The 26,250-nt window shown below is 41.8% G+C and overlaps 1 protein-coding gene across 1 annotated transcript; it reads left to right on the top strand.

Annotated features, from left to right (window-relative positions):
* Nucleotides 1-6,004: 6,004 nt before the first annotated feature.
* LOC147453527 (uncharacterized) lies at nt 6,005-7,349 on the top strand. Its single transcript, XM_086517162.1, has one exon. The coding sequence runs from the start codon at nt 6,264-6,266 to the stop codon at nt 6,768-6,770; it is 507 nt and encodes a 168-aa protein (XP_086373288.1). The 5' UTR covers nt 6,005-6,263; the 3' UTR covers nt 6,771-7,349.
* The last annotated feature ends 18,901 nt before the right edge of the window (nt 7,350-26,250 follow it).

The following is a 26,250-nucleotide window of genomic DNA, read 5'->3' as shown; positions in this document are numbered from 1 at the left end:
GGAAAAACAGTTCACTTACGAAGATGGCACGATGTATGGTCAAAAGTCATGCTTTGCCGCATTCTTTTTGGCTTGAGGCCATCATGTGTGCCACTTATGTACTAAACAGGTGTCCTACGAAATCTTTGGAGTCTATTACTACATATGAAGCATGGCATGATAGAAAGCCTTCTATTGAGCACATGCGTGTTTTTGGCTGTTCGACATATGCTTTGGTGCCACAAACACAGCGTAGAAAATTGGATGATAAGGCTGTCAAATGTATTTTTGTTGGTTATAATGCTGAAAGCAAAGGTTACAGGTTGTATCATCCAGAAAAAAAACATATTTTGGTTTCATGGGATGTAGTGTTTGTGGAAGATTCTGTTCGGCCCTTGCTGTCATGTACTAGAGATAGTAATGTAAGCTCACAGGACATTTATGACACTTTGTTGCCTCTTTTCGGTGGTGGAAATACAAATGTAAGTTCCAATGAGGCAAATGTACAGCCTATGGGGGTTTCTAAAAATGTTACAGATCAGCCTATTTACTGATGTAGATGTACAAGATGTACTTGATGAGGAAAGGGCTGAAAATGAGCAGTCTAGAGGTATGCCAAAATGGCTGGCGCACACTTTGCGTGACAATAAATTGGATGCACCTTTGTCTAGTCATACTCCTTCAGGCTCTGGCCATGCATCTTATGCATCAGATTGTTATGCTTTGGCTGTGTCTAGCTTACATGATGTTGAGGAGCCTCTGTCTCTTGATGAAGCACAAAATTCAGAAAATTGGATGGCTGCCATGCAATCAGAATATGATGCACTTATAGAGAATGACACATGGACTTTATGTGATTTTCCTCCTGGCAAAAAGGCCATTGGTACAAAGTGGGTTTACAAGTTGAAACGCAAGCTGGATGGTGAGATCGATCGCCATAAGGCTTGACTTGTTGCAAAGGGTTATGCACAACAAAAAGGCATAGATTATGAAGAGACTTTTACTCCCACTTGTAGTATGACTACTGTGCATTTTCTATGTGCATTGGAAGCTCATTTTGGTTGGGATGTACATCAATCAGACATTGTTACTACTTTCTTGAATGGTGACATATTTGAGGAAGTTTATGTAACGCAGCCTCGCGATTTTGTCATAAAAGGACAAGAGGACAAAGTGTGCAGATGTAAGAAGGCTTTGTATGGGTTGAAGCAATCTCCTCGTGCTTGGTATGAGAAACCTGACACTCATTTCGTCAAATGAGGCTTTCGTCACAGTCCAACAGAAAGCACATTGTATGTAAAGCATGAGGGTGATGTACTTCTCATTGTGGTTCTTTATGTAGATGATTTGCTGATCACTGGACCAAATGAGAAACATATTTTTGAATTAAGGCTGATTTGAATGCTACTTTCAAGATGAAACATTTGGGGCTGTTGCATCATTACTTGGGTATACAGTTTAAGCAGTGTGATAGTGGTATTGCCTTGTGTCAAAAAAGTTACATAGAGACATTGCTATGTAAGTTTGGACTTGAGGATTGCAAACCTATTGCCACTCCCATGGAAACAGGTTTGAAGTTGAGTCTACATGATGCTAGTGATCCTGCTGATGTCAGTATTTATCAAACTGCTGTTGGCTGCCTCATTTAAGTATGCATGCAACACGAGGCCAGATATTCAGTTTGCAGTCTCACAGGTTTGCAGATTTATGCATAGCCCAGGGTCTAGGCATTGGCAAGCTGTCAAGAGGATTTTCCGCTACCTTAGTGGCACTTTACATCTTCGCTTGTTTTATCCCAAGGGGGGATCATTGACGCCAGAATTTCATTCTTTTTTGGACTCAGATTGGGCTGGTTGTTTTGACACGCGAGTGTCCACAAGTGGTTTTTGTTTCATGCTTGGCAGTTCATGTATATCATGGTTGAGCAAGAAGCAACCTATTGTGACCAATTCGAGTTGTGAGGCTGAGTACAAGGAAGTCTTCACAGCTACGGTTGGGTGTGTATGGCTCAGACGCTACGACTGATTTGGGTGTTGGCCAGGACACTGACAACACTATCTACACTGACAGTCAGAGTAAGTTGCAAGGAACCCAGTTTTTCATGCTCGCACAAAGCACATTGAGATGCATTACCACTATGTCAGGGAGAGGCTCTCAGCTGGAGAGCTCAGCTTGGCTTATGTGCCAACACAGGACAACCTTGCAGATATTTTCACAACGGCATTGTTTCATGAGAAGCTTGAAGCTTTCCGCAAAGCTTTGGGCTTACTCCCCTTTGTGGATTGATCATGTCCTCAGGGCATGGCACTTCCCTTTACTCATGTGCCAGCTCTCGTTCACCGCATCACTCTAGGGGGGATTTGTTACCATATACATGTGGCAGTGATGTGTGTGAAACACTAGGACCGCTGGGGCATTTTTTCCCTCTTTAGGAGGTTTTTTCCCCCGAGCATTGTATTACGCCCATCACTCTAGGGCTATCTATCTTTCCATTGCACACTAAGTAACACACACTCTATTGTGTGCCTTGAGCTTCCTTCGTCTTCTCCAAGCTGTGTGCGTTTCTCTGCAACCCTAATTCCAACAGGCCTGCTCTCTCTCTCTCTCTCTCTCTCTCTCTCTCTCTCTCTCTCTCTCTCTCTCTCTCTCTCTCTCTCTCTCTCTCTCTCTCTCTCTCTCTCTCTCTCTCTCTCTCTCTCTCTCTCTCACGATCTGATGCATCTTGCACCTTAAACAACAATTTTTTGTTATTCTGCAGTGGGAGTGTTATATTAAAATTGTCGAAAAGTATTCCAGTGGCCTCCCTTGGTCATGCAATAATCTCTGAGCTTGTTTGAATAGGTTTAGCTTCGTGGATAATATATATTGAGCTGTACAACGTGTGAATCTCCTCAATCTTCTCTGATTTCGTGGAGATGTGAATGTCTGTTTAATGAGTGTCTTTTGTGTTTTGCGTGTACCACGCAATAAAAAGTTTATGCATTTTTACTTCATTAGCGTAGTGTCCATTTTCCTCTCCTTGGCCCCTCAACAGCCCACGTGGCTCCAACTAATCTCGCTAAAAACGTGGGCCTGTAAAGCTCTTAAAAAAACGACCTCCTGCCAAACAGTTCGCAGGTTCAGGGTCTCTCTCTCTCTCTCTCTCTCTCTCTCTCTCTCTCTCTCTCTCTCTCTCTCTCTCTCTCTCCTCTCCCTTATCCACAATTGTTTCGCAGGTTCAGGTTCTCCCTTTACCTTCAAGTTTCGCAGGTTCAGGTTCTCCCTTTACGGTTTCGCAGGTTCAGGTTCTCCCTTTAGTGTAATGAGGTCAAGTACAACTATCTTGACAGTGTTGGAAGAACTGTTGTCGTTTTGACAAAAAAGAACGTAATGCAGGAGCATAATGTTTTCTTCGAGATATACTTTAAGTTCAACCCAATGGCAATGCTGGTTGAACCACTGATGCTCGTTACTGGATTTTTTCTTTTTTTCATTGCCTACGTTGCGTATGCTCGGCTAGAATTTTCTATATCAAAATCCTCAGATTCATACCAGGCTCGCATTCAGCGTGCAGAGCTTATTGATGTCGTCGGTCGGACTGCACTTATTGCAGGATATGCCCGACATGGGTAGGTTTACGAAGCTCTGGGCTGTTTTCATCGCTTGCGAAGCGAGGGCCTCTCTCCGGATGCGGTCACCTATGCTTGTGCCTTGAAGGCATGCGGTATTATTCAAGACATTGATCTGGGTAAACAAATTCATGACAAGATTGCTAGTCAGAGGTTGTTGGAGAAGAATGTCGTGCTTGGCAATGCGTTGGTATACATGTATGCTAATTGTGGTGTATTTTGGAAAGCACAACAAGTTCTGGAGGAGCTTCCCAACTGAGATGTCATCTCTTGGACTGCATTACTTGTAGTATATGCCCAACAAGGCCAGGGGCCAGGAAGCTTTGAATTGTTTCCATTGTATGCGAATTGAGGGTTTCTTTCTAGATGCAGTCACCTATGCTTGCATTTTGAAGGCATGTGGCATTATGTGAGACATTGTATGGGCAAACAAATTCACGATGAGATTGTCAATCAGGGGCTGTTGTAAAGAACTGTCATGCTTGGCAATGATTTGGTTGAAATGTATGCCAATTATGGTGTACTTTTGAAATCTCAACAAGTCCTTGACGAGCTTTCTAATCGAGATGCGGTCTCTTGGAATGCATTGATTGTAGGTTATGCCCAACAGGGGCAAGGGCAAGAAGCATTGGGATGTTTCCAGCGGATGCGAAGCGAGGGCTTCTCTCTAGATGCAGTCACCTATGCTTGCATTTTGAAGGCATGTGGCACTTTGAAAGACGTCCACACAGGAAAAAAAATTCATGATGAGCTTGTTAGTCGGGGATTGTTCAACAAAAATATCGTGCTTGGTAATGCTTTGGTTGACATGTATGCCAAGTGTAGTACTTTCCGAAGCACAACAAGTTCTTGACGAGCAAGTTCTTCCTAAAGTTCCTCCACCCAAATAGTCACAAGCTTATCTCCTTCATCCTCCATTGTCCTCTCTTGCAGCGGGTTAAGAGCAGGAGATGCCCAGCATCATTGATGCAAGGTGCATCGAGGACAGACATTCAATAGTGCGGTGAGTAAGCATTATCATTCTGTGATGATTTTTGACATATTTGACACTGCGAACGCAGTTAATGAACACACTGAGAATTGCACGCTGTCGTGGGAATGGCACGTTCCCTCGTATTATAAAAATTGGGGAGGACTGTGCAAACTCCTTCGTACAAGGAAACTTGCATGTTTTGTTTTTTTTTTAAACATAAAAATTGGAACAACAAACAATTAATAACATTGACATCTTGTATGATTACGAACATTGAGCTTGACAAACCTCTAACCCTCCTCGTGGTTTTCTGCAAGGTACCCCTCTGAAGCACTACGATCGGTATCTCATTCTTTGGAGGTATACCTTTGAACCACTGCAATCGTTGGCCTGTGTGTGTGTGTGTGTGTGTGTGTGTGTGTGTGTGTGTGTGTGTCATCCTTTCATAAATTTTTTTACTTGAGAAATTTTGAAATGGCATATATAGTTTTCGATATTTTGCTCGAGAAAGATTTAGAAGAGTTACGGCAACAAGGAGAGGATGCCTCACTGGTATCTAGAGGGGGACGTATGCATGTAACTATGGATCACTATGAGGTACCTTGTGATTACCAAATATCGACAGCTGCCTTTTGGTTTGAAAGAGCTTGCTAAGATTTCAATATGGGTCTTAATGCATCCGTGCAAACACCTTAAGAGCCAAGATAGGATCAATAGGAATTGTCGTTGTTGATTGTTTCACTTTGATTTGGGTCTGCAATTCAGTCTTGAAGAGTTAGTTTTGTTGGGACATTGTGAAATAGAATGCCTGGAATGTTGTAAAAAGAGGCTGGGATGCACACGTTTTGGGAGAAGCTCCTAACAAGTTCAAGAGTGGTATAGAATCTCTTATGCAATTGAAGGCAGATAATCCAAAATTCAATGAACAATACTGTCCTCCAAAATTGCAAACTTGATAATTTGTAGTATTTGGTAGACTTTTTATTGGACATCATGAACACATTCATATTTGTGATGAATTAGATTGGAAAGAATTCACCTTCGAATTTTGAAACTGCTTCTCAAATTTTCAGCCATGACCTATACCTACATACATTCCGCTCCAGCCATAGAGTGGGATCTCCACTGTCTCGTCACATAATCCTTGAGTATTGAGAGTCACTTATACATATAGTTCATCACATGTATCTTTTGGTCCCATACATCATATTTACCACCCAAAACGATAATAAAAAATCACGTGTACCGTTGGTCCTACAAGTCATATTTGTCCATCCAAGACGATAATAAAAAATATACCTCTCTCTATCTTTCTCTCTCTGCCCCCCAAGTTTTTGTCTTCTAGAGGTTCTTATTTTCTCTTACCCTAGGACTCTGTGGCTAAAGAAGCACTCTAGTTAAAAAATAACCTTCCCTTTTTCATTAGCAAAAAGGAAAATCATCACTCTTGAGGCAGGCCAAAAAGATTCCTGGTAAAAGAAAACAATGGACCTATGGAAAGTGCTTGTCTGGCGTGCCATGCTATTGAGTGGAGAATGACATGGTCTTCCTCTCCAGGAAGCGCTCTCTCTCTCTCGGGATAGTTTCCTGCGACGTTAACGCATTCTTCTTCTTCTTCTTCTTTCTCTCTCTCTCTCTCTCTCTCTCTCTCTCTCTCTCACACACACACACACACACACACACAAACACACAGAGTAGATACGATGAGGCCAAGCCCTTCTGAAGCAGAAGAATCAGGTAATTGCTCGAGGACGATGGAGGTAAGCATGTTGGGTGTGCTGCCCATGGCGCTTAAGGCAGCGGTGGAGCTGAAGGTGATGGACATCCTGGCACAACATGCAGGCGCTGAGGCAGAAGGTGATGGCTACTTATCCGTAGCCCAAATAGCAGCACATCTGGAAGGGCGGACAGCGTCAGTGAAAGAGGCGGCATCGGCACTGGATCGAATCCTGCGAGAGTGCTGGCAAGCTAAGGCCTGCTGGAGGCCTCGGCCACGAAGGCGACAGGGCCAAAAAAAAGCTATGGCCTCCCGGCGGCCACCTCCCGTTACCTGCGGTCAACGACGTCGACCTCCACCGCCCCCTTCGTTCTCCTCTTGCAGCATCCCGTCTTCTGGCCGGCTTATAACCAATTCCACACCGCAGTCCTGCATGGTGGTGACCTCTTCGCCAGAGTTCATGGCCTCAAAGCTTTCTCTTCATCCAAACTGACGCCGCCTAGCTCTTCCATCACGCTATGCTTGCTCTCTCCCACTTGGTCATGAATGACCTACTGGCCATCTACTATGGCTTCCAGGCTTTCCGTAGCATCGTCGACGTTGGCGGCAGTCTTGGTGTTGGCTTGAGCCTCATCACCTCAAAATATCCTCACACCAACTTCGACCTTCCCCACGTCGTTGCAAGAGCCCCCACCTATCTAGGTGCATCTCTATAGCATCGTTCAAGTTTGTACATCAAGTCTAGTCTTAGAGGAGCTATAAAAGAAAAAGCAAAACACCATTTAAACTTTTCATACTAAGAAAGTATCACAAAAACAGATTGCGCACGGTTTACGTTAGTGCCATACGAAAGTATGATGAAGAGTCGATCGACACTATGCCCTCCAAATTTTATAAAAAACAAAAGTTGTGCCGTACCTCGTAGCTCATTTCCTACTACAAATTAAGTCATGATATTAAAAAACAGATTAAGGAAGCTGTGATTTCCTTTTTCAGTCAGAATGTGATGTCACATGCAGTCCTACACCATGAAGTCCATGAAGTCCATGAGCACGACATTGCTATTGTTTTTGGCATGGCTTATTTCCAAGGATGATTCAATTCCTTTGGGATGGTATCAAGTATTGTCCTTAATTGCTGTTCTTGTAGAGTTCTCCTCTTTAGCTAAATCAAATTGACTCTTTGAAACTATCCGTGTGGATTTTCTCACAATTTTCATGGGTGACATATCAATGGAATACCTTGTTTTTCCTGTAAAGAAGGCTATTTCATCCTCATTGAGCTCAATTTCAAGATCCTCTTTCGCGTCTTTGCCTTGATACAAGAGCCCAAATCTATATGCATCATAATTAGGGTAATCTCTCACATCCAAGACCCCTAAAACTATAAGATGCTTAGCTTTTGATCTCTAAGGTGAACTCATTCCTTTTAGTGGTCATTTAAAAGAGCCATTTTGATCGTCCTTTGTGATGATTAACCCGAAAGAGCCATTTTTGCGATCTGTTGAAGATGATTTGTACTAGAGAGATTAGATTCATCATCCAAAGATCATGTTCTTTTTATTGGTAGAAGATCTTACCATGTGTACATTGTAATTCCACATCCCTCATAAAAAGGATGTCTTTATTCCCCTATTAAAGAAACAACGAAGAGAAATCGAAGAGAAATCTCAAAGGAAAGAACGAAGACAATGTCGGTTTGAGTTCAAAGAATCGAAACTGAGATCAGGAGGATCATTGCTACTTTGGAAGCTTTTCAAGTGGATTAGACTATGGAAACAAGATGGAAGAACTATCCAACACCCAACATAGAAGCAACAAAGCTAGAACCCATCAATACAGGCTTGTAGGCTTTTCAAGTGAGTCAAACAATAGAAACAAGATGGAAAAACTATCCAACACCCGATACACTACAAGAGGTCACTTAAATTCCGGCGCCACATTACCGGCGTCACTGGCGGGCGTCGATATATGTGTACATATGTATGGAGCGAGCTAAAGTTTTAATAAAATTTGATTTTTAAATTTTCAAGGCATGTTCCGACGCCTATTCTGACGTCAACGCGCATGCACTTTCCGATGCCGTCTTTGGTGCGCTTTCCGACGCCTATACCGATTTCTATACCAACGGTACCTGCAAAAAAAGAAACCACGGGCTTTCTTTGCACATTTTACTTTTTCTTGTTCCTTTTCTCAAGATCTCTCCTTCCTCACCTCTATTAGATCTGGTGCGAAATAAGCATTTTGAAGTGCTAATCTTGCTTGTGGGTTAGTCCATAACACTGAGGTGAGATTGTTTTCATATTGACTTGTAGATTTAAGGTTTAGGGTTTAACTTTGTGTTTATGTGTGAGTTTTTGCAGGTTCTAAGACATTTACAACTTCTTTTACTGCTCAAATAGGACAAATGTGAGTGCTCGAACCTCTAAATGCATATTAAATTTATTTAAATTAATTTGCATATTAACAAAAGAGAATTTCATGCTTTAAACTTTGAATGCTTTAAAAGAAATTATGGTTTGTGATGTGAAATTTCATTTTGAATTATAATTTTTTTTTGGTTTGGTTTATGAAAAAATCTTGTTTTGAAGAAATTTCGTTTATGTTTTACGTTAAGTTTAAGTTTAGGTTGGGTTAGGTTAGATTAAGTTATCTTATACGTTAGGTTAGGTTAAGTTAAGCTATGTTAGGTTAGGTTATACATTAAGTTAAATTAGGCTAGGTTATCTTATACGTTAGGTTAGGTTAGATTACATTAGGTTGAGCTACGTTAGGTTAAGTTAGGTTACGTTAGGTTAAGCTACATTAGGTTAAGTTAAACTACGTTAGGTTAGGTTAGGCTAAGCCACTTTAGGTTAGGTTAGTTTAGGTACGTTCGGCAATACGGCAAGCCATAGAGCTTACCCATAGCACATATTAAAAACAACACAATGGCAATCCGTTCGTCAATATGGCAAGACATAAAGCTTACCCACAACACATATGCATTGTGGGAAAGCTCTATGGCTTTCTGTATTGCCAACGGCTCGCCATTGTGTTGTATATATGTCTGCGAGCGGTTTTCAAGTCCTAAAATAGTTAAGAGGCCCTGAAAATAACACAATGGCAAGCCGTTTGGCAATACGGCAAGCCATACAGCTTGCCCACAATGCACATGCATTGTGGGAAAGCTCTATGGCTTGCCGTATTGCCAAACGGCTTGCCATTGTGCTTTCTATATGTTTGTATGCGCTTTTCAAATCCTAAAATAGCTAAGCAACCCTAAAAACAACACAATGGCAAGCCTTTTGGCAATACGGCAAGACATAGATCTTGATTACAATGCATATGCATTGTGGGCAAGCTTTATGGCTTTCCGTATTGCCAAACGTCTCTCCATTCTATTGTCTATATGTTTGCAAGCGATTTTCAAGCACTAAAATTGCCTCGTGTCCCTAAAAACAACACAATGGAGATCCATTTGGCAATACGACAAGCCATAAAGCTTGCCCACAATGCATATGCATTGAGGGCAATCTCTATGGCTTGCTGTATTGCCAACAAATTGTCATTGTGTTGTTTTTATGTCCGCAAGCGGTTTTCAATCCCTAAAGTAATAAAGCATCCCTAAAAACAATACAATGGCAAGCTGTTTGGCAATACGACAAGCCATAGAGTTTTTCCACAATGCATATGCATTGTGTGCAAGCTCTATAGTTTGCCCTATTGCCAAAAGGCTAGCCATTGTGTTGTCTATATGTCCACGCGCAATTTTCAAGCTTTAAAATTTCCTCGCGGCCCTAAAAACAACACAATGAAGATCCGTTTGGCAAAACGGAAAGCCATAGAACTTGTACATAATGCATATTTATTGTGGGTAAGCTCTATGGCTTTCCGTATTGCCAACACCTTGCCATTGTGTTGTCTATATGTTTGTGAGCAATTTTCAAATGCTAAAGTTGCCTCGTGTCCCTAAAAACAACACAATGGTGATTTGTTTGGCAATACACCAAGCCATAAAGCTTGCCCACAAGGCATATATATGTATTGTGGGAAAGGTCTATGGCTTGCCATATTGCCAAAGGCTTGCCATTATGTTGTCTATATGTCTGCGAGCGGTTTTCAAGCCCTAAAATCGCTTCGCAACCCTAATTGGCAAATTCGCAAGCCATAGAGCTTACTGACATCGCATATGCATTGTGGGCAAGCTGTATGGCTTGTCATTTTGCCAAACGCCTCACCATTGTGTTGTTTTTATGTTAGGTTAGGTTAGGTTAGGTTTAGGTTATAGGTTAGGTGAGATTATAGGTTAGGTTAGAGCTAGTGACAAATTAATACTAGAAAAACGCAAACAGACTTCGAAGATGACTCGTGTACTTCTAAAAATGCAAACGGACTTTGGTTAGGTTAGGTTATAGGTTAGATTTAGGTTATACGTTAAGTTATATAAAGTTAAATTAGGTTTAGGTTATAGGTTAGGTTAGATTATAGGTTAGGTTAGAGCTAGCGACAAATTAATAGTAAAGAAACGCAATCGGACTTCGGTTAGGTTAAGTTATAGGTTAGGTTTAGGTTATAAGTTAGTTTACATTAAGTTAGGTTAGGTTTAGGTTATAATTAGGTTAGATTATAGGTTAGGTTAGAGCTAGCGACAAATTAATAGTAGAAAAAATGCAATCGAAGTGCACACATACTTCAAGAACCTTAATATATAGTCATTGAACAATAAAGACGAGATTATTACCTTGTGGTCCTAATATCCATGCACCTCTAGACCGAGGTGTGCAGGGATCGGGCCTGGCTAGAGAATGTGAGGTTGTTAGAGCTAGCCGCAAATGGTAGAAAAAACGCAATTGGACTTCAAAATTTTACACAGACTTCTAGAACCTTAATGTATAGTCATTGACCAATAAAGACAAGATTATTACCCTGTGGTCCTAATGTCCTTGCACCTCTAGACCGACGTGTGGAGGGATCGGGCCTGGCTAGAGAATGTGAGGTTGTCAGGTACTTAGTAGTGTGTAGTTATAACAACTAGAGTATAATTTTAATTATTTTTTTCATCATTGATAGATAAAGTATGTACGATAGGATGTTGTGTCCTTGTGCACATTGCAAGCATCAGGTCTTTTGAAAACAAAAAATCTATGACCAATACATATGCAATCACGGTTTCTTTCTAATAGAGCAACTACAAAACCTGCGTTATCAATCTCATGGTCTAGAGATTGAAGGTCAAACTCCGCAAATAGACATTGCTCCAGCTTTATCCCAGAGAAGACGATTTTCAAACGAGCAGCCATTGACTGAGTCCTCCCAACTAATACCTGATGTGGCATTTCAAGAAGTAGAGATGGAGAAAATGTTGGATGCGTTCTTTGACATGGATTCCAACATAGAAGGAGACAACATTGAACGTAGTACTATGGACCAACCTCCATCCCGTTCATATTGACGGCACGATATCAACGATAAAGAGGGCGAGATGATGCAAAGTCTTGCATACATGCCACTCTACACTGGTGCAAAAATCTCTGTTCTCTGTACCACGTTGGCAATGCTTAATTTGTAGTCTGTCTACGATTGGTCTGACGCCTCAGTCTCACAGAGCCTTTCAGGTAAATACATTGTATCCTAAGCATGATAAAGTGCAATTTACAGTTCATATAAAGTGATCAAAGGGTTGTCTTGTTCATGTAATGACGGGTTGCTCAATGAGCAAATCTTGCCAGAAGGGAATCACATGCCAAGTGGTTCAAGGTTATTACCAGCAGCCTTAATGCAACTATGCATAAAGACAAGGGTGGATTGATTCAAGTGAACTCTAGGCGGGTGTGGACAGATGCGCGGGATACATTTGTACTTCCGCAGCATTGTGAACAATTTGTGTTCATATACGATCCACTATGGACTAGAAAATGATGATAATGATCTGTCTAAACCTTGCTAGCTCTATGTTGTTCAAGTTGCTCCACGTTGTAAGCAAATGTGTGAAGGATTGGACGTTGAGGCCGAAGAGGTGATTCATGAACAAAGTGCAGGACCGACGGAAACTTTAGATTTTGAGGTGGATGTCAGCAGTGACCAATTGTCTGAACCTAGAAATGAGGTGTTAACACTAGAATGGTAACATGACACTTTTATGTCCTTGGACACTTTCGTGTCCTGCTAAGTGACCATTTTGCTTGAATTATTTGAAGAGTATGAAAATGAATTTCTAGGTGCTATATATCCACAAAGTTGCCTTATAAGCTGAAAAAAACTTAGCATTTTGTTTTGAGTATCGATCTCACCATTAACCTTACTCTTGCACAACATTTTTGAACCTAAACTGTGTGAAAAAATGGGTCCTGTTTTTGGTTTTTTTACAATTTTTGGCAACTATACCACTCTAAACTTCATGTTTGTGAGGTTTAGATGGCTAGAGGTTAGGCCTTCATAGTTCTCAACATGTTTTGATGCTTGTAGGGAGAGCTAAGTATTAAAATTGAAAGTTATGACCAATTTACAAGAATTGCATAATCCTGTTTTTTTGGCCAAAATTAGCACTTTTATGATTTTTTTGGTGGCTTTCTTGATATTCAAATTCAATTTCGATTGTGTAAGTGTAATGCATAACATAAAGCTAATCTTCCTTGAGTTTTGGGGGACTTAATATGCTATATAGCATAGTATATGATGATGGTTGAGTTTTTTGATTGCTGAAGAATACGATACATTTTAGAGTAGCAAGTATAACTTTCTCAATATTGCTAGTTTCTTAGGCCAATTGTGTGTATTTTGTAGGTAGTAACCATATCTAATCATAGAATACAAACTTGGCTAGATATTGAGTAGTTTTTATGAGTTTCTAGAGGTCATAATGCTAAACCCAGTTTTTTCATGTTTGTTGTATTTAGCACTTTATCATTGCTCCTAAGGTTCCAATTGTAAGAGATCCATTATCCTTTTGACATGCTCCATGGCTCCTTTTGAATCCAAAGGCCCAAAGGGAACTAATAAAACATATATATAGTATCTGTATTGAGCGTGACTATAGAAACTTTGATGATAGGTCCGCAGAAAGGCAAAAATGCAACTTTTTTGTACCTTTTTTTTTGCCCAAAAAAAAATTAGTGAGGTAAAAGCAACCATATGTTTTGGTCACCAACCCATTGAAGTTAACGAGGTATTTTATCTCATGTCCTACAAAAATCCCCACTCTTATTTATATGCAATCAACCACATAAGAAATTGCTGTTTTGGGCAAAATGCACTAGTCCATCAATTTTGGAGGCTTGTAGTGACCAAGGAATGAGAACAATTACAAGTTTCTCATTTTTTCCATATGTAGTAGTTATTGAACTATAAGCTCATGAAAGGATTTTTCAAAATGAGTGGATCTACTATGGTTTTGGAAATTTTTCACAAAACCCTGAAAGGAAACTTTTATGTCCTGTTAGGTTACCATTCTAGTGTTAAACACTGAAGCTGATGCGGAGAGCGACGAAGAAATAGAGTTCGATGACAAAGATACAGAAGTACAGATTGAGATAGAAATCTTTGGTGCAGCAGATCTCATAGAGGATGAGAGATTAACTAATAATTTTTGCTAGGAACTCTTTTGTAAAACTCTTTTTATTAGTCTACAATACACTTTAGATTCATTCATTTATGTAGCAGCTTCGTGCATTTGTTACTTGTATTGATTAAGCATTTCTTCTGTAAACTAACGTATTTTGTGGGTGTTGTTTGTGTATGATTAGCCATGGCCGATGACGATGAGCCGTACTCTCCTAGTTTTAGTTTTCCTGTCCCTGCCGCCGGCATGTCACCCGAGCAGATGGGCTCGTTTTTGCCTCAGTTCACACCAGAGCAGATCGTGATGGCACAACACCTTTGGGAAGCAGGTCTCTCTAGACCTACTACGGCCAACCCTACACCCTGGACTAGTGTGGTACCTACACCGAACGGCCCCACACCTCAGTCTAGTGTGCACCCTACGCCTAGGACTCGTGTGCCCCCTACATCAATGGGTGGCTCATCCTCGAGATGAGGTAGGCGTCGTTCTGGAGGCGATGGTTGCTGTGGTAGCAGTTCTACCGATGCGTCCACACCACTAAGAGAGCTTCCACCACTCTCTTTAGTAGATAGTTTGCCGATTGGAAAACCACATACACATTGGGGATCACACGAGCATGATCCTAGAAAGGTGTACAAGAGCAGGGATGGGGCTGTTGTGGCGGATAGGGTCGGAAAGGCCATGTGACAGAGGATTTGACAGCTCTGTACGATTTAGTTTGTTCACTCTATGATGGAGGTTTGGGATAACCTCGATGTTGAAAGAAATAATTACATTGTCAAGGCCACTAACAAAGAGTACAGACCGACAGAGGGATACGATGATCGAGTCTCGAACCCCTGGATTTTGAGCGTGGCAAAGTCCACAATGTCACCCCGTTGGTCAGAGGCAAGAGATAGATACAATGAAGGCAGTGCCAAGCCAGCATGGTAGGACGCAAAGGAGTGGGCAGGGATTGCACGAGAGACACAAGACAATCTTGAGAGATTTCAGCAGCAGCAGAGAGATGCAGCTAGAGCACGTTTGGAGTCTGCTGGAGCATCACATCTTGGGAGTGCAGGCTACGATATGCTTCGACATGAGTTTGTAAGTATTATACGTATGCTTTAAATTATGGAAAAAATATATATTATTTGCAGATTTATCGAATGATTAAACCATAATTTTGTAGGAAGTTACCGTGAAGCGTCTTCCGACATGCCGGGAGGAGAAGTATGGGTACAAGCATGGACTTGAGGCCCATTTGACCTAGCTGAGCAAGAGAAGGGAGAGGACTCAACTGGGAGGCATTACCATGAGGTCCTGTCACTCAGTGTGTTTGCATATGTATAGTTTTGTAGTGCTTGTATTTATGGTTTATGGTTATGTTTATGGTATGGCACATATGTTATGGTTAAGATTTGGCAGTCAAGTTAAAGTTATGGTTTTGCTATGATGGTATGGCAATCATGTGATGGTGATGGTTATGACTGTGGTTATGGTGATGGTTATGGTTATGGTTGTGCAATGATGGTATGGTTGTTATGGTTATGGTATGACAAGCAAGTTATGGTAATGGTTATGGTATGGCAAACATGTTATGTTTATGGTTTTGCAGTTTTTGACTCATGTTTTAATTATGGTTATAAAATCTTTATGCCGTTATACCATGATCAAGCTTTTGATTTTGTGGTTATGTTTTTCTTACAATTTTGTTAATTGCCATACACTCGCTCTTTAGCGTCAGCTTGTAGGTGGAGTGCGGTTGCTTGTGCACTCTTCCTTTGGGCAGAGAGGGCTGTTTTCTTTTGTTGCAATACATGCAGCATCAATTCCCATCCCTCTTTGCCCAAAAAAATTTTGTAGGTTTGTTCGTCGATACAGAGTACGGTATAAGCATCGGTATAGCCCTTGGTAGCAACGTCGGAATATGCTATAGTATTACGGGAGATTATTTCATTGTGTATTTCAACGCTCATTTCATGGGGTATTCCGACGCTTAGTACACCGGTACTTATACCGATGTTATGATATCGACGTCTCTTTTGAGGCCTATTTCAACGTTTTTTAGTTTTAAAACTAACTTTTTTCACTGATATTTGCGCCGATTTTTGCGCGCCGTGTTGTAGTGATATAAAAGCAGCAAAGCTAGAAGCTTACCAGAACTTAGTGCAAATCATGCAAACGATGCTTGAAGAACAAAAACCAAAACTGAAAATCATTGAGAATCCCATACCTCTTGCCCTCTGTCATCAGGGATAGAAGGCCAAGGTTAGGTTGAATCAATGCTTACTTTTATGTTTCTCCTTGTTTACAATCTTACTTTTAGGGAGATTAGTAACATGAATGCTTGTTTGCAAACTTTAAACAAAGTACTCAGTAAGCTCACTGCCATTCTCTTTGAAGGTTTTTTGCAAAAAACAATTGCTTCTCACTTTTTTGAGCGAGATTGATGATGATGAAATATCTTAAAACTTTGTAAGAATAGCTGATGTTGGATTCTAGCTCTGTGCAAACCTTCAAAAGGAGGGGTGATATTTTAAAGCTTTCAATGCATCAAACCTTCTGATGCAAGGTGGATCGTGGTGTAGACGCAGATTGCTATCAGGGAGGATAGCTCAGTACCCTTGCTATATAAGTTGCACTGGTAGTAAGCTTAACATGGAGGTTTTTAAGAAGTCAATGTAGGCATAAATATAACTTTTTTATGTAGGTAATAATGTACATAAAAAATCTTGTACCATTGTCATTGTAGTAAGTGTAATAAAAAAGCAGGCATGGTTGTCTTTGATTCAATGCAGCAAGAGCTTTTCAAGGGAGTCCAATTGATCTACATGTAGTCGTATCGGCTCTAGTGATAGATGAGCGTGTGTATCCACCTAGAGCCTGCATATAAGTCCCACAGACTACTCTATATGGTCTGCAAAAATCCACCATGCATCATGCTAGTGTCACTCATCGTACAAGTGAAAATCCCTATTGCAAATGCTCCCACTGCAGTTGCTAGGTCGGGCCTTCACACTAGTAGGTCCTAAATGAGACACCCAAACGCTGACGAGATCTACACAAACCTCATTGTACTCGCATCTTATGTGCTATCTGCAATCACTGTATCATTAGGACTGCCCATCTCATATGGATGTGTCAATGCCGACACTGGGATGGCTACATCTCTCTCACCCATGTGCAAAAATGTGCATCCTGGCACAAATTCATCAGCCTCTACATTTTCTGCATAGGCTTTGACAATACTTGATGTGTCTCACTAGAGCACTGCCGCTCTACCTTTGTCTCTACAAAGTCTACTGGCACGTCCTGCATAATTAAATTCTTTGTCTTGTGAGAATGGTGGAGCTCACCCGTGAAAGAGACACGTCTTGCTCAAAGCATGCCTCCAAAAACACCGAGACTATGATGTCTCGAACCTCAGATACATGCATAGGATATACCAAGCCATTGTTGCGGGCTCCTCTGGCAATCACTACTGATCTGCAATGCATCTGGAAAGAGTGCTCTCTAAGAAATATTTGACACCCACAATCTACTAACTATTTCACTGAGATCAAGATTTGTCTTAGTTGAGGAACATAGAGCACATGTCGTAGTATATATGATACACCACTAGGTAGTGACAAGCAAACATCTCCTGCACCTGCAATGTCAAACGTAGAACCATCGCCGTTGGTAGATCCCCACGTAGTCGCAAAAGTGGAAGTGGCCATAGTCGTCAAAGATGTAGTGGCCCCCTTCAGGGAATGTTGTTGTTGTCCTTTTTGCTTCGGACTCGACATGTCGCATGCTCAGAGAGAAGTCCCAAAGGTAAATTGATAAGATCGCAAGTTGTCGATGAAGGTACCGTTCCCAAGGCTGTATAGCAGTCCAAGATAACCGCATGGACAACCACTGGATGGCGTCCTAACGAGCAAGGGATGGTTTAAGCGCACCAGAGGTAAAAATTCAGTGTGCTATCTGCCCAAAAAATGCTGCAAAGGGTGCTAAAAACGCTGCTATAATAGAGATTTTAGCGTGCCTCAATGCCATCGATCGGTGCGGTAGCGTCGCAGAGTGTCAGAAAAGAGGGTTCTCGCACTTTTCAGCCATCGAGGGACTGAAAACAAAGAAAAAAAAGCAAGTAATAAGTACCAAAAGTGGTGCCGATTGGGTGTAGATACCTGTCCGAGTTGTAGATCTGCAAGTTCCAAGCAGTGTAGAAGACTCCTGTGTGTTCCTTGGCCGCTTCCCTTAGATCAGCATTTTGTGGAAAATGCCTCAAGTCACCAAAAATGCCAGCAAAGCAGGGAAAAACGCAGTAGAATTTGCAAAATGCAGATCTATCAGAAAAAGCTAGTGTTGCAAAAATGCTAGCTGATGTTCGGTGCCGGTTTGGTGTGATCTGCTATGCAGGAGGGAAGTGCTAGGGAAATCGATAGCAGATTTAGGCTGCAAGTGTAAAAACGCCAGGCTGAACCAAAAACATTAGCAGGCTGAAGTTGCAGTTTTGCACGATGGAAGGGTCCAGAAATGCAAGCGCCAGCCTCAGGAGGAGGGATCAATGAAGATTCTCTGCATCTTGGCGACTGACACCATGTGAGAGTGAGTAGGGAAAGAGTGTGAGCCACGCACGTCGAAAATGATGGGGAGAGAGAGAGAGAGAGAGAGAGAGAGAGAGAGAGAGAGAGAGAGAGAGAGAGAGAGAGAGAGAGAGAGAGAGAACACAAGTTCTTTGCAAATGATGCTCTCAATACACAATCTCAATGACTAGAAGACCCTATGAATTTTATTTATGGAATCTTAGGTTGAGGTAGGCCAAAATGTGTAACTCGTGCAAAAAACATAAAAGCCCAAAAATGGCTAAAAATGTGTGCACTCAGCCGCGCTCCAAAAATGAGCGGCCGGACACGTGCTAAAAGTGTCCACCCATGCAATCTACCTGATGTGCAATGGGTGGCCAACCCAAGACAATCACTAGCCGTACAAAATGGCGAAGCAACGGTGGTGTAACTCTAACAAAGGGCCCCCTTGCTTTGTTATAGAGCAAGTACTTTCTTTATTCTTGCACAAAGTTGATAAAATATCTAAATACTGAGATGCTGATGCTAATGGGTACTGATGCTGGGTACTACTAATATTGACAGGTATTACGGGTACTGAGGTATTGATGGGTTGTATGTTGACTGATGATGACCGCAATGGGTACTGATGGGTCTATGTTGACGACGATGCGACGATGACGAGATACTGATGTAGTCTATGTCGACGATGATGACGGCGAGACGACAAGGTAATGATGGGTCTATGTCGATGACGATGACGGCGACAGCGACCACAAGGTACTGATGGAGTCTATGTTGACGATGAGGTTCTTGATGGGATCTATGTCAATGACAATGATGTCAATGATGAGATATTGATGGGTTTGTGTCAACGACGATGATGACGACGACGAGGCTCTTGATGGAGTCTATGTCGACGATGATGACGACGACGACGAGGTACTGATGGAGTCTATGTCGATGACGACGACGACGATGATGAGGTACTAATGGAGTCTACATCGACGACGATGATAATGATGACGGCGACAATGGCGGTCTATGGCTGAATGCTGAAAACTATTCCGTTGACTTGGCCGTGATGGAACAATTGAATGTGACGAGGAAAGGATTGATCTGCTAGGGGTGTTGCGGTGGGAAGGCTGGAAAGGCAAAAACGCTGGTTGTTTTGGGTGAGAACACTGAAATCAATGTTGAAAACTCTGAAGGAGAAGAAGGCTAAAAAACAATAGGTGTTGGCCTGCGATCCCCAAGTCTGCAGGTTCCTCTATTGCTGCTACCTCTCTGTCTTATACTAGTGCCCAAGGGGTTTCTTTTATAGGTTCTTTAGCCATTCTCCCTACCTACATTCCAACAAAGGTAAATGAAAAGTCACTTATTAATAAAATGGCTTAAGAGGCTATTCACACATGGTAAAATGCTTATATGTTGTAATGTTGTCTTGTGCAAGAGAGGGTATGCAACTATGATCGGCCTCGCCATGCACGTCTTGCTAGAGGCTCACGAAGGTTCCAGGCTCAGTCCTAAGCTAATGACTCATACTAGACTATAACAGAAACATGTCCAGTAGCGCAAGTGAAGTGCGCATGTGAAATTCCTGCTCTTAATCAAAATATCTATGGAATCTTCAGAATTCATTGATTTATCATCAGCTATTTCCTCATATTGTTTGTTTGGATAGTTAGCTAGAATGTGCCCAACCTCTCCACCACATCCATAGCATTTACCCTCTTTGACGTAGTCTACATGCTTCTCTACCGTCAATCTCGGTCCTGTAGATTTCTTCTTGTGTCACAAAGCGATGATGTGGCATGTTCAACTGGAAAGAAACTGGCTGAGAGGACAAGGAAAATTCAATCAAGAGGATGCCTTAGGGGTGAGGGATCAACATCCTAACCCCTACCAACTTATGGTGGAAGGGCCTAAAAATAAGTAGCCAAAGTGTCATCTTCCTGCATATTCAGATGATCCCATGCCATAATCATATCCTCTTCATACTGCTGTGTTAAGTTTTAACCATACCAAAGAAAACAATTTCTTGAATTTCACCCACTTGGTCGATGTTTTGCTATAGAGAAGAATAGTTGACCACCATGTCTGAGCATTCCCTTCTAGAAAAGATGCCGCCTTTCGTACTATAGAGGCTTCGAAGGAGTTGACTCTAGAGAAAGCGGTGTCAAACTTCTCTGTGATAGAAAGGACTCGATGGGAGCCCTCAAAGCTCGAAAAAGTGTGAAATCTTACTGCATCACTGAACTCCTTAGTCTTCTACTTCTTCTTTTCCGGGTTGCCATACTACTGAGTGGCTCAACGCTCGTAACAAGTGATTCTTCTTCTTATCATAAAATATATCAAAAGTGTGGGCATCACTGTCTTTACTGTCAAATGTGAAAGAGGTCTCCTGCTCTGAATTGCTAGATTGCTTTCGAGAATTTTTCGTTGATTTGCTTTTCTTGCTCGCTTTTTTCACTTCTTCTCATCCTTGCTCAAACCGGAGGAAAAGGAACTTTCGAAATTATCATAAGACAAAGAAGATCGTCCTCAAAGTGAATACGCTTCTTTGATCTGATAGCCTCCTCGAAAGTAGATTTTTGGTCCACTTTCTCCCCTTCCGAGAGTGCATTTTATCTTTCATCAACGAGTTGATTTTCTATTCAAGAGCTTCATCAAACTCTTCTTGCAAATATAGTTTCTTCTTCTTGCACCCGACTTTGCCTTGATCTTCATTGCCGACTTGATCAAAGAGTGGATGTCCTTTTGCAATTAGTTGTGGACCTCACAAAGTGGATAATTCTTGAAAATATTTCACATAGTTCGCGAAGACCCTTGGAGTACTTGATCAAGCGCTTTGCACACGTGTCAATCCGAAGCTGACACTCGTACTCTGCTTTGTCAAAATCCCTTGCCGACTCCTGTTGGAATCTTCGTTAATTCTCTTTGTTTCCCCATTAGGAGTGGAGTGCTCTTCTTCCTCCCGCATAGCTATAACAAGTGGGATGATTTCCTCTCTATCGGATTCACTGCTCAAACCCTCAAACCCATGTGTGTTGTGTGGATCCTTGAATCGTCTGAGCTCCGATACCAATGTAACAAGCTTGAACACCCAAGTGAGAAACCAATACAAACATTCGAATAAAAATTGCAACGACTGAACTGAATAGAGAGAGAGAGAGAGAGAGAGAGAGAGAGAGAGAGAGAGGATTCAACACAAAGGGGAGTTCTGCTTCCGAATGCACTGGCCCAAAGCATGGCGCCCCTTTCCATATTTCTTTCTTTATTGATGATTCGCAAAGTACTTAGTACAACACTTGAGGAGAACCTCCTATGCAATTTGCACGTTGTAGAGTTCCAGAGAGGGTCCCAAAGAGCCCAAGGCCAAGAAGCGTGAGATATGAAAAGTTGGCATCTGTAAGGTAATTTCCTAAAAATTTGGGATTTCTCGAAAAATCCAATGCGAATTCCAAGATGTCCATACAGGTGCCACATCATCGTATTTTAAGGTTACAAACTTGTCCAACTAGATCCGGCCCCTTTCGAAGACTTAAATAGGTCCTTGTTGAGTTGAAATGCCACGTCATCACATTTGTGACAATTCTAAAAGGATGAGATGAATAAATAGAATTTAATTGAGGAACTAAATTTTTGTGGTTAGTGGATACATGCTGGAGAAGGTATTGTCTAGCGAAAATGGTCATTAGCATGTATGCATGAGGTCAGTGCCTGCTCAAGAATCAGATTTCTATTTGCCAAGGATTGCATTCTACTTGGTTGGTGTCTAGTTGGTGTAAAGTTGCAAAACTATACTCTTTGGCTCAAAATTCAAAAGCCATTAGGTGTCAACCTAGAACTCAACCATCATATGAACAACAGAAGTACCAAGTATATCTCTAGATTGCTTGTTAGACCATCCAAAGCCAAGAATTGCAATCATCCATTCACTCGGCCTGCAATGTCCTCAACTCTTGTTGTGAGTTATACCCACTTGGGAGGCTTGAAAGCTTGCTTCGAGCTTTCAAAAGTCTTTCGAAGATTCCTCCTCCTCTCTTTACCCGCGCTTTCAGATTGGCACACCCTTGCCCAAAAACACTCCATTAAAAGGATGTCAAAGAGAAAACCGAGATGGTAAAAGAGGTCATGCTCGCACCTAACAAGTTGGGAACTAAGCCATCCCACAATGAAACCTGTCACTACTATTATAATTAGAAATACAAGCAATTTCCGTAGTTGTAACCACAAGCAATCCAAGAAGCATTGACAGACACAAGTTCGTGCATGGCACCGGAGCTAAATGTTCCAAAGTGAAAGAAGGCCTCACCTGTTCAATGTGTTGGTGATACAGATGAGTAGCCAGATAGCTTGCGCACATGCCCCGGTGCCGGTGGCAAGCCGATCGAGGGCGAACGCATTCTGGATGAAGCACACAGAGATCACATTACACATTATAATTCGGATTACACATTACCAGAAGAAAATGTCATAGCATGAGCAGCACGGAATTAGGTGGGCGGAGACGAGGCAAGGGATCACTAGCCGCCTGCATGAAGCACACAAAGAAATCTAAATGGCAATTAAGAGCCCCGTCCCACCTGGACAAACGGGGTTACGGGGGCTAGTTTGTGAGAGTAGCTTTTTCGATGGCAGCATCCAGTGGTTTACATTGAGCAGTAACATGCGCACACAAAGTTTTTTGAACTAAGGTTGGGTTCACAACAGGCGGCGGAAGGCAAAGCACGCACGCGAAGAACCAATAAACATGCGCCATGTCACCTGCCCTACTCACATAGCGCAGAGGAAGCGTTCAAAAAGACTGCCAGCTCGCGGAAGACTTTGCAAGGTTTTCTTCCGATCCTCACCCCTCGCCTCAAAACACTTCCACCCTCCACGTCTGCTGAAGAGTCTTCGCTGGCACCACTTTTTCTTTTTTTTTAATTTTTATAACCTGAAAACTTTTAAAAGAAGACCTTTTAAGTGTTACTTATGCCGGCCTCCAGTGTTCACAACGGGCGGTGGATGAAATTTATCGAACTTGGTACTTCCACTCCTGTGTGAACCGATGGGCGGTGGAAAAGTGCATTCCAAAGCTCTTCTGCCTGGAAATTCAGATTTTGGGGTGTGATTGCCGCCGCGTTAGTGTGAACCCAACCTAAATAAGGTTGGGTTCACAACAGCCTGCCGACCATGGCTATTGCAAGCGTTGCCACTTCGTTGCGCTTAGCCCACTATGCCTTCCTGGCAGGATGAGTCACACCCAAAAGCTCTAGTGAAGCTTCCGGTCTACGCACCCCGCCCATGCGATGGACATTCATGTACAACCAATCAACATGCATGTTTGCTTGTCTGATTGTGCAACGCGTGTAGTGGGCAATAGGGTGTGTGTGAATTTGAAGAGTGGACTGCTCTAAAGTCCACATGCATTTGATGGCGGAAAAGTGAAGGGAGAGTCTGAGGCAAGGATTGGCAGTCTAAATGCACCCTAAGTAGTCCTTAGTAAAGGCATCTCTAGCCCATTGAATAAAGCTTGAAAATTAGTACCACATAGCAAGCTAATGACTATATAATTGGATTACATAAGGAGTCCTTAGTAAAGCCTTGGATTTTTGGCGCAATTGTGGACCATTGGATAAAGCTTGCACATTAGTGCCACATGGAAAAAAAAAATTTAAAAATATTTCTTTTAGGTCTTTGTGAGAGGTGTTACATTTGTGTACCTCTCTCTTTAAAGAGAGCCATTGGATATTGGTATAGTCATTATTTTTTATGTTTTTGGAATAAACCGCAATCTAAATAAGTCATTGTTACACTTCAAAAAGTGTAAAACTCTATTGTGACAAAAAATAAAATAAATGCTAGTGTCACTTTCTCATTTTTCCTCTCTCACAAAGAACCCTCTTATTATTAAATTCCTCTCAATAGCATTATGTAGGTCACTTGAGTTGGTTGTCCACCTTAGGGGTCAACTTTTCCAAAAAGTGTGTCAGCCTCCCATGCCCACGCAACCTCAACCCAAGTGCTAAACTTGCAATTTCATTGGACGTGTAGTAGCTTTTCCACTTTCTCTTGCGTGCATCAATGTGACACCATTTCCAGTAGCCTCTACAATCCAACAAGCTCGCACACACAGGCATTGTGCTCATGGATGTCCAGGTTATGAAGGATATGCAGCCTAATGTGACAGGCATGTGGACTCAAAAACCAGCAAGCAGAAGCTCATTGGCCACACAAAACAAGTTGTGGATCACTTCGGGCAACGAAGACCCCCTGTCCAAGGTCGGGTGGAGATTGAGCTAGCACACCTAAATTAAGGGCTGAACCAGTAAGATACGAGCAATTGCTGATGGGGAAGATTTTCTAAATAAGTCAAGACTAGTGTGTAATACCTACCCGTCCATCCCCAAAGGTGATGGGCAAGTATCGATTGTTTGTGTATCCAACTTAATTTAGAAAACACAAAAAGTATATGTAAAATAAGAGTACGATTGCCTATCTTTTGAAAGAATAGGGAGCCCTTCAAATCCTAACGTCATGAATGATTCACTATGGTCTAATTCGTCATGATATTTCACATTCATGTATCATTGGGTAGGATCAATGGTCCCAAATGGCTTGGATTTAATTCAAAGCGAGCTCCAAGTGTTGCAATTCAAAGGGATTCCAAGTGAAGAGAATGAAGAGCACAAAGCAAATGCGATGTGAGCACAACTGTATTGCATGCCCAATGGGAACCCAAAGTTATCAGCATGTGAACTCCACCCCAATTCTAGCTTTATCTCATATGCACACGGAATATATGCAAACCCTTGCTCTCTCACAAGGTTTGGAATTGACCTCTGAGCCCCTCTCTGTGGCTATGTCTCTCGTCCTTAGCTGTATTAACAGCTTGGATACATCTCAAATAATATATGACTCGGCTCTTACCTTAGACAAGAAAATGTATATCTTACACATGTTATCTTTTAATGATTGGGTCAAATTTTGGCTACCTTAGACAAGGACTCCAAAGAAGGGCTTAATTTGATTTTATAGTATATAGCCCAACTTCCCATACTATCTATACAATACCAAGAAGAGCTTGTCCTATTCTCTTCTTTTGGGGTCGATTTGCCTAACTTTTTGAAGAAGCTATGTGGCCTCAATCCATCTTTTATTAGTACCACAGATACCCCTACAATCCCTTAAACTGGTGGTATCTTTTGTAGGGATAGTACGACTCTAGAAGCCGTCAAAGAATTTCAGAGTAATCTTTGCTCCCTCAATGACTCTAACCTCTTGAAAATGGTGCCAAAAATCTCTAAAGCTTTCTTAGCACCTATTTTAAGTGAAATCTGGCTTTACCTTGCCAACCTCCCTGCCTCTACTATTGAAGATTGCAGACTCAAGATCTTAAAAGGTGGACAATTCCTTGACAAAGGAGGACTCATCAAAGTCCCCCTTCAACCTCAATCTCATTGACCATTCTAAATGCCCTTCCAGTATTGGCCTCTACATCCGTACAAAAGGGAACACGGAGTCTGCCAAAAGCAACCTGGATTTCTACACAGAATCCATTTGGAATGTTTTTCGACCCTATGTTAAATGTTCCTACAAGTTTCTTGACCCTAAAGCCTCTTGCGATTCCAACATCATGTGGTTTGATCATGCCATTTGGTTTATTCTCAACCATCTTGACCTACTCTTCCCTGAAAAGCCCGTGGAATTTCACCTCTCTCTTATTTGCTCCTGGTTGGGCGGCCAAGCTAAAAATATTGTAATTGCTCAGATTGCCTTTAACATCTTTCGTAGTCTTATGCTGGATATCTTTAAGGAACTAAAGTCTGATGAACCTGGAATCTACCTAGCCACTTATGCTAACTACAAAGGTGTAAAGATCATCACTAGTTTACTCAAGCCATGTATTGATGAGGA

Source organism: Adiantum capillus-veneris, chromosome 7, assembly GCF_014529385.1.
Source record: "Adiantum capillus-veneris isolate H3 chromosome 7, ASM1452938v2, whole genome shotgun sequence".
Taxonomy (NCBI): Eukaryota; Viridiplantae; Streptophyta; class Polypodiopsida; order Polypodiales; family Pteridaceae; genus Adiantum; species Adiantum capillus-veneris.
Note: the sequence above shows the minus strand (reverse complement) of the source record. Positions and strands in the feature narration are given on the sequence as shown.